This window comes from Mirounga leonina, unplaced genomic scaffold (genome assembly GCF_011800145.1).
Source record: "Mirounga leonina isolate KUSES-001 unplaced genomic scaffold, KU_Mleo_1.0 Mir_92, whole genome shotgun sequence".
Classification (NCBI taxonomy): Eukaryota; Metazoa; Chordata; class Mammalia; order Carnivora; family Phocidae; genus Mirounga; species Mirounga leonina.
The window spans coordinates 12,895,502-12,904,780 of record NW_023270852.1 but is presented as its reverse complement, the minus strand read 5'-3'; the positions used below and the strand labels follow the sequence as shown (position 1 = coordinate 12,904,780).

General features: G+C 47.5%; 1 protein-coding gene and 1 non-coding gene across 6 annotated transcripts in view; both read left to right on the top strand.

Annotated features, from left to right (window-relative positions):
* The first annotated feature begins 1,296 nt into the window (after window positions 1-1,296).
* On the top strand, window positions 1,297-1,403 carry LOC118004344. The gene has a single exon (XR_004677539.1). It is a non-coding gene; the product is annotated as a U6 spliceosomal RNA (small nuclear RNA).
* Window positions 1,404-3,162: 1,759 nt separating this feature from the next.
* Window positions 3,163-9,279, top strand: part of CLPB (caseinolytic mitochondrial matrix peptidase chaperone subunit B) — a 162,215-nt gene continuing 156,098 nt past the window's right edge. For 4 of the 5 annotated variants that reach the window (XM_034995491.1, XM_034995494.1, XM_034995492.1 and 1 more), the window contains exons 1-2: window positions 3,163-3,631; window positions 7,166-7,217. In XM_034995491.1, the coding sequence (XP_034851382.1) occupies window positions 3,229-3,631; window positions 7,166-7,217 (455 nt within the window). In that variant the 5' untranslated portion in view covers window positions 3,163-3,228. The remainder of the gene's footprint in view (window positions 3,632-7,165; window positions 7,218-9,279) is intronic. The other variant, XM_034995493.1, reaches the window with a different exon arrangement.

Here is a 9,279-nt window from a genome sequence, read left to right as displayed (position 1 = left end):
AACCAGCTGAGCCACCCAGGCACCCCTCTGTTAATTCTCTTAACAGTGGCTTTTGAGGAGCAAAAGTTCTTAATTTTGACAAAGTCAAATTTTACCTTTTTTTTTTTTTAATGGATCATGGTTTTGGTATTATATCTAAGAAATCTTTGCCTCACTGAACATCAGGAAGATTTTCTTCATGTTTTCTTCTAGAAGTTTTAGAGTTTAGGTTTTACATTTATGTCTATAATCCATTTTGAGATGATTTTTGTTTATGGTGTAAGATATGGATCAATAAAGCTTTAATTTGTACATCTCTTATCATAGGTGTAGTTGAGCATATTTTCATATGTTTAAATACAACTTGTATTTTTTTTTCTCATGAGCTCTTTGGTCAAGTCCTTTGCTTGAGGCTGCTAAGTTTGGCTATGCAGCTCATGGAAGTGGAAGGGTGAAATCCGGCAGCGCCCTGCTCACCTAGTCACACACACTGTGCAGGTTCTTTTTCTAATTCATCCTCAGGGAGACCCGTTCTTTACTTTGCACAAAGGCACAGTATAAGCTACCATAGGCATTGCCCTTGTGCATTTGTCTCTTGTATGGTAGGCCTTTTGCATATTTTGTAGGAGTTTTCTGTATTACGTAGCCCTTCATCACTGTGGTGTGAATATATTTTTTCCCCATATTGTCATTTTTTCACTGTGTATATTTTTCACTATATATATTTCACTATCAGAATTATTTTTTTGTAGAGTCAAATATATCGGTCTTTTCTATTGTGGGCTCTGAGTTTTGTGTCACACCCAGAAAGCTTCCCTACTCTATTTATTTGTTTAATTACTTTATGTTTTCTTCTAATTCAACCCTGCCTTGACACCCCCCACAATGTTATTTATGAAAATCAAATAAGGGAATCAATGGGTAAGTGCTTTGAGAATTACCCAATGATTGCAAGTTGCGCAGTAAACTGAAAGGTGCTGGAAAGCGCCTGCAGTAGGAGGGGCTGAGTGATGCATACTCACACCATCTTGTGACCCACCTGGTAATGGGTCATCAGAGATCGCCCTTCTGGCTGAGATCAGCCCTAAGTTGGGAAGCACAAGTATTCTAAGAATACAGGGAGGGTGAAGCTGCTATCCTGAGTAGAGTGTCTAATAAAACAGGATGTCCTGGGACTCTCTTAAAATAGGAAGGTCAAAATGCTTTTGCTATTGAGTAATTTAAGAAGTCATTTGTCCATTTAACAGCTATTTACTGAGTGCCTTACTAAAGATCGGAAATAAGAAACTCCATCTCTGCCCTCAAGTTTAGAGTAGGGTGCTCGATTTGGCAGCACATATACTAAAATTGGAACGATACAGAGAAGATTAGCATGACCACTGCACAAGAATGACATGCAAATTTGTAAAGTATTCCATATTTTTAAGAATGAAATCTTGCCATTTGCAACAAGATGGATGGAGCTAGAGAGTATTATGTTGAGCGAAATAAGTCAGAGAAAGACAAATACCATATGATTTCACTCGTATGTGGAATTTAAGAAACAAAACAAATGAACAAAGGGGAAAAAAGAGAGGAAGGCAAACCAAGAAACAGACTCTTAACTATAGAGAACAAACTGATGGTTACCAGAGGGGAGGTGGGTGGGGCGATGGGTGAAATATGTGAAGGGTATTAAGAGTATACTTACCGCGATAAGCACGGAGTAATATATAGAGTGGCTGATGTATATTGTACATCTGAAACTAATATTATACTGTATGTTAACTAACTGGAATTTAAATAAAAACTTAAAATGAAGTTTAGAGTAGGGAATCCAGTGCACCCCTAGAGCAGGGAAAACAATGCTAGCTGCCATTTCTGGAAGACCTAATATAAGCCAGGGACAGTGGTGGTCTACATATTATCTAATTTAATACAAGCAATCCTCTTGAGGGTAGATCATATTATCTTTGATAACAATGAGGAAATTAACAATGAAAAGGGTAAGGAAGTTTGTCCAAGGTCACACATATAGTAAATGCAAGAGTTAAAATTGAAATCCAGGTCTGCCTGCACTCCAAAGCTTATATTCATTTCTCCACAATAATAAGGCAGGAGTAATCCTTTTACCAAAGGAATATTTATTGAGCATCTCTTTTTGTTCCAGACATTGTTCTGAGTGCTAGTAATGTAAGAGAGAAAAAAACAAAGTCCCTGTTTTGTGGGGCTCATGCTCTATTGGAGAAAGACATTAAACACAATAAATTTTCAGTATGTCAGATGGTAAGTACTGTGAAGAAAAATTAGGCAAGATAGGAAGGATGTGGGAAAGAGAATTGCTATTTTAAATAAAATCGTCAGAGAAGGCTCTGATAATATGAAGTTTGAGCAGAGACCTAAGGGAAGGGCAGAAGTAAGAGATGGGACTGGCATAAAAGAGCTTCCTCCGTTACCTGCTTGTGGGTTCAGTCTGGAAAAGAGAGGAAGAAATGGGGGTGCAGGTATTGGGCTCCGAGTTAGAAGATCTGAGCTTTATTGATTGATTGATTAGCAATTTTTTTCCACCTCTGAACTGAAATTCCCTTTCCTGTAGACAGGAATAACATTCCTTGCCCAGCTTCCCCACATGCAGCTGTCATGAGATTCAATGGGACAACCCACGTGAAAACCCTTAGAAAATAACACAAGTGAGAAAGCAAGACTAGGAGTTAGCTTTTCAACAGAAAGGAAGTCTGTGTAGGAAAATAAAGAGAATTGCTGTTACAGGTGTACTGGTTACCCTAGACATCGTTTTTGAAAAGCTGTCCCAGGCTAAAAAAGAGAAATAGGCTAAAAGAAATAAGCATACGTTTCATAATAGGCTTCTGCTGAAGATCCCCTGTTTAACTTGCAGTAGTCAGAAACTGCGTCGCATATTTTAACTAAACTTGGCAGGAGGCGCTGGGATTCTAACCTTAATTCTAATCTCCACGTTCTTACCCAGGCATTTCCCCTCTTACCACGCCCCCTCACTCGAACTCCATTTCCCAATATGCAACAGGCTCCTCTAAGTCGTCTGTCATTGTGACGTATGTTCCACAGCTTTCTGGGAAATGTAGTTTATTTGTTCTCCAGTTGCAGAAAAATCTAAGGCTGTGGACTACCACTCCCGTGAAGTAGTGCGGTATCCCACCGCGTTCGCGGCGCCTTCGAACGCGCCGCGGCAGCCATGTTGGACGCGGCCAGCGCAGGGGCCGGCACCAGGGGGTTATCTAAGCGGCTGTCACGATGCTGGGGTTCCTGGTGTTGAGGAGAACAGCGCTGGCGCCGCGGCTCCTCCTCCATCAGCTTAGGTCCCCGTCGCTCCGGAGTCATGGAAGTGTCTCCAGCCAGAGTGTGACCACCGCGGGCCGCGGGGAGCCGCAGTGGCTGAGGGCGGCCGTCGGGGGGCGCCCTGGAACATCGTTGGCCTTCCTCCCCCGAGAAGGGGCAGCCACATGGGGGCGCCAGGGAGGACGCACCGAGACCCAGTGCCTCGTAGCCGCAACATGGGGACGCCTTCCTAGCCCAGAAGAAACACTCCCGGGACAGGACAGCTGGAACGGGGTCCCCAAGAGGGCCGGACTGAGCATGTGGGCCCTGGCCACGGCGCTAGTGGTTCACTGTTACAGCAAGAGCCCGTCCAACAAGGGTGATTATCGGGGCAGTCTGGGTTCGAGGAAGATAGAGGCGGGAGGAGTGACCTGACTCCGTTATCTTTGGAGGGCGGGAGTTGCTTATAGATTCAGAGCAGCAGAGCTTCAGTCCTGGAAGGACTCAGACATCGTCTGGTCACTGGGGCAGGGTGGTGAACTGGAGAGCTCAGTGCCTCTGAGTTGTATCACTTCCTATCATAGGTCACCTCCCTTCTTTGGGCGCTGCTTTGTCCATCTGTACGATGGAGACATTGAATGATACATCTAAAATTAGAGCATCGTCCTTTTATGTCCTAATATTCTGCCTGGTCCAGTTCTTCTCTTAAGAGGTCTCCAGGAAACCACCGTGTGTTCTAACGGTAACTACTAGATAGTTCAGAGAAGTTTTCCCGGCGGAAGGTGGCCTAAGAAAGGAAGTAGGAACTTGGTTTCAGTACCAGCGTTGCCACTGTTCACCCCTTGCTCCTCTCTGGTTTCACGTCCCCCCCCCTTACACAGTAAAGAATGATTTCTCAGTACTCTTACAGTGCTGTTATTTTGAGTCTTGGAGTTCAGCAGTCTGGGTCTGCCCATCAGAGTCCCCGGGGTTTTGTTGTCCCTGGTCTCAGGTGTGAGGTGATCTTGCCAAGCCATGCAGTTGGCAGGAGAAGAAAAACAAGGAAGTTGGATCCTTAGAGACCCAAAAGCAACCGTGGGGGCTGGCTGACCCAGCTTGCCATCTCACCTGGGTGCAAGGAGTTGAGCAGGGACTGGGAGAGCAGGCAGCCAGACTTCTGGCCTGCATGAGTCCAACCACTCAGGTTCTCAGTAGTTCCTTAGGGGGTAAAGCTGGAAGCATGGTGTTCATAGGTTTCATGCATCCCAAGCTCTCAGACTTGGGAGCAAGAATGGGGACTACCTTGAACTAAGTTTATTTAGCAGGATGTGGCCAGCTGTGAAGGAAGGGTCCTGAATTGGGAGTAAGGACCTCTGGGATCTTGTTCTGGTTCTACCTGTAACTCCCATTGTGACTTTGGACTCTTGCTTCTCATCCTCACTGGCCCTGTTTCCTCATCTACAAAATGAGGATGTTGAAATAGAGACTATAAGGGCTCTTCTAGCTTAGGCATGCTATAATTCTATAACTTTGAGCATTTTTTGAATACTCTCTGTGAGCCCAATTTTGGGAGGTGTGGAACTCCTAGCAGCACAAAGTCATTTAAGGAGACAGTTCAGGCAGTTAGGCCGATGGGTCTGGTAAGTGGTATGACAATGTGTTGTTGGGGGATTCGAGGGCCAGCAGGGTCAGGATGGGTAAGATACTCAGCAGGATGAGGCAAGAGATGAAAAGGAGTGACATTGTGAGCTCCATGAGAGCGAGGAATGCAGCTTATCTTTTTTTCAGGTTGATACGAGTTCCTTTCCCTAATACTTTCACATTGTTTGTCCACCATAGCATCTGGAACGTAGTAGGTACTCCGTAAATGTGTCTTGAGTTGGATTGTATTGCATGCAAAGACTTCATGGATATGGGGGTCACAAGTCAGCATGGTGTGTGCAGGGGCTGGCAGGTTAGCCAGCCTGATTGGAGGACAGGGGGTCTTTGGAATGAGGTGAGAGCAGATGGAGTGGGGCCTGGATGTCAGGAGGGTTTTTGGAGGGTTTGGAATTTCTCCCATGGGCAGTGGAGAGCCACGGAAAGTTCATGAGCAGGGAATGTCCTGAGGCTAGTATGCTTAGATGAATTGGGGGAGGGGTCCAAGGTCTTGCCTTAGAGGTTCCTGGGGGCACCAATATGGACTTTGTCTACTTTCTAAAGTAAGTAATGACCAAAACCATGATCACTTCCAACCCTTCAGACTTTGCTAGCCTATGCTGTACCCTGATTTGGAGTTAAAAGCTCAGGCCCTCCATATGGTGCAGTAGAAACTACCCTGTAGGAGCCGGGAGGCCCTGACTCTCAGCTCCTTCTCATTCCCCCTGTGACCTTGCAGAAGCCACTTCTTTCTGCAGAATGAGGGAAGAGTGGTTACAGTGATCTCTGAGGAAGCTTTGTTCCCCTTCCAACTGAGGGCTGTTTGAGCATCCCTGGATGTGTGCTTAGAGAACCATGGGGGAAGATAACCAGGAAAGACCTCTCCCTGGACTCTAGGCTGGCAGGTGGGGTGGAGACACTAATGTTTGAACCACAGATCTGGTTTGTGTATGCATGACAAGGTGGCTGTCTTATCCCTGGAAACTGAGGCTCAGGAGGTTAGATAAGTTGGCCAGCTCATACAGCATGTAAGTGGCAGAATTGGGGTGGGAGCCCAGGTCTGTCTGTCTCTCCATATCCTGCTCTTTCTACCCTACTGCCGTGCCTCCTCTCATGTTTTGCTGGGTGAGTCTCTTGGCTGGACTGAGAACTCCCTGAGGCAGGGCTGGGTATGAGTCTCTCCAGTGTTCAACAATGGAGCTCAGAACCATGCTGGGCACATAGGGCTCCATGACTATTTGAAAAAATCTTGCCTCTACTATTAATAGTTTTTCTGAGTCACGAAGTTTTTCTTTGTGGCCACAAGGTGGTGCCAACAGCCTGCAGACTGCTCAGGCCAGGCCAGGCTTAGCATTGCTTTTCTGCTAGGTGTTTGCTAAGGGATTGCAACACTCTGCTTTGGGTCTCCCTTTGCTGAGCTTGGCACCGAGGAGTTGGCATGTTTTTCAACCATCATTTCATCTCCTTGGAATCCTCGTGAGGCTTGCCAGGGCAAGGATTATTGCATCTACTTTATAGTCATGGAAGCTGGAGTTGAGAGGGAAAGGGGCTGCCACAGCCCAGGGAGTAGGGGGCAGATGGTTGGGCCTCCTGGCTCCTGGTCAAGGCTCTTAACTGAGGAGCCCACACCCCTGCCTGTTCCTCTGTGCAGGGTTGGTGACTTTTGACATGAGATTCAAAACTACGCTGAGAAATCAGTGTTGGGGGAGAAAGTGGGATGAGGTAGGGGGATGACTAGTAACAATGACAGCCATGTGAAACATATTAGTCTGAGCTTTCTAGCTAATGAAGAGTGAAGGGATTCACATATCACGCATTTGCCATAGGCAGCACATGGTTGCTAACACTTTACCTGGATCACCTGTATGATAAGAGTTACAAGTTTGGGCTCTGTAATGGATGTGGAAGATAGGTTAACAGTGCCTACCATGTAGGCAGGGGATGATTAGCTTTCTCTTTACATGCCTTGGCATCATTTCCTTCGTTAAAGCCCATGTTTCCTTCCTTTTATTTATTTATTTTTTGGGGGGGAGGGGCAGAGGGAGAGGGAGAGAGAAACCCAAGCAGACTCCACACTCAGCATGGAGCCCAGTGCAGGGCTTGATCTCAGGACCCTGAAATCTTGACTCTGGCCAAAACCAAGAGTCAGACGATTAACTCACTGCACCAACCAGGCACCCCAAAGCCCATGTTTCTGAAGTTCTTCCATTTCCATTGTTTTACTGGGCCCTCCATACAGTTAGCTCTGAGGGTAGGTCCTGACCAGGGATCTGACAAGTGCCCCCTTTCTTTTCAGATGCAGCCCTGATGGAAGCTGCTCGCACCAACAATGTCCAAGAAGTCAGCAGGTGAGTGTCGATCCCCAGGACTTGCTCTCCCCTACAGGAGGGCCTGAGCTGGGTGAACCCCTTGCTCCAGTGATGACTGCCTTGGAGGAAATCCTCACACTCATCTGGAAAGTGAACCCTGTAACTTCCCTATAGTCACAGTCACCTGGGCTGCCTTGGCCCAGGTCAACCCTTAGATTTTTTAAGGTGGGGAGTCAGCCCTGTGTCTCCTTTTTTCTTGACCCCAAACATCTCTGGATCCTTCCACTGTCTTATTCTTAGCAGGGCATGGTTTAGAGTCCCTTCCACATCCTGCGGGTTCTTTACTGAATCTTCCAATTTGTTCTTACATGTTTGTGGAACTGGCCATGTGTTATTGCTTGCTGCCTGGATGGGGTACAGGTGGGCACCCATGGAAAGGTTTGGGGATTTGGGAGGGAGCTGGAAGAAGCCTTTCTGTCGGGTCTTCTGGGGCTAGAAAGATCTTCCTGAAGGGCTGGGGTGCACATACTGGGCTCCTGCTCAGGGGCTGAGTGCATTCTTCCAGCCTGCCTGGCTCAGCTGGGCCCCTTAGGACCACTGGCAGGTTGGAACTGAGGTTTGTTCTGGGCAGGGACAGGACTCAGGCTGAGGCTCAGCCTGGTGCCGGGGCTGGGCAGTCTGTGTCCAGGATAGATGCTCAGACTGGTGCCACCCCAGCACTTCAGTATGGGGCTGTTGGTTAGGGGCAGAGGTTTTATTCTTGGTGAAACTAGTGGCCTGCGCTGGGCTTCATCTTGGCCTTTTTTGGCCCTTTGTATAAAGCGAGGTGGCCCCAGGATACCCCCCTTCCCTGCTACCATGTCCACATATTAGACAGGAAGTCCTGTGTTTGGGGTGGCTACCCCTGCATTCAGTGCCACACTCTCGGAGCTCCTTCTCACTCCAGCTGCCTGAACATATAAGAAAGTGTTGAAAGTCAGCTGCAGCCCCCACCAAGACTTACTGCTTTGATTCCCTTTCATTTTATCTGCAGCATTATTATTGATTCTCAGGGGTGCTTTTGAGTATTAATGTTCAAGGCTTAGTTTTTAATAAACCACTTTTGGAAGTGTGGGCTGGGAGTTGTTTCGTAGCCAAATAAATACGATGGAGCAATAGTTTAATAAACATGCGACGATGCATCTTAAAAACCAAGCACAGATGTCGGCTTGTTGTTATAAGAGCCATTCATAACTGCCGGCTGTGCGTGGCATCTTCATTTCCCCAGAAACAGCTGAGCCGCGCTTCCCTCTGCTGCAGTACAAGGGAGTGAGGGGGCAAAACTGGCTGTGCCCGCCCCCCCAGGCCTTTGCTGACCCTCAAGCCACCTGTCAGTGATCGGTCAGCCCTCCTGCTGAGGACTGCCAGGCTGCTGCTTAGCTCTGGCAACCCAGTTTAGGTGGTGTATTTGCAAAGCAGCAATGCCGTGAATCCACTGATCTGTCACCCAGGGGAGGCTGAGTTTACCCTATTCCATTAAGCCCCTGAGTGTTGATTATTTTAGCTCTCTCAAAAAAAACGTTTTTCTAATAGCAATTAAACACTCGTCAAAAGAATGCAGGAAGTGATTGAATTTCTGATGTGTGTGATGCAGAACATTGCTTCTTGCCTGTGTGGCTCGCATTTGTAAGGGCCTTTCCTGTGTGTCTCCAGTCTCTAGCTGCTTTTCTCCTGCCTCCAGTTGCCTCATCTCTTTTGGTCATGATGACTCAGAGTCTCCCTTCACCCCTTGTAAGGGAGTCAGAGGTGAGCGAGGCACAGAGCCTGACTTTCAGCACAGCAGTCTTACCCCTACTCTTCTGACCTCCTGCGTCCCCCTGTGCCCCCCCACTCTGAAGCAAAGAGTAGGGAACAGCAAAGACGGGACAGGAGCTGCTGGCTGGCTGCTGGGCCCGGTGTCCTGTGGGTGCTGCTGAGGTGTACTGCCCTGCAGGGGGTGGGGAAGGAGGGCAGCTGGCTTGAGAGAAGCCAGTGTGCAGGGCTTAGAAAGCCCATGGTGAGGAGTCTAGGATGCTTATCCTATAAGCACTGGGGAGACATGGAAGGTTTTTGAGCAGGGGAG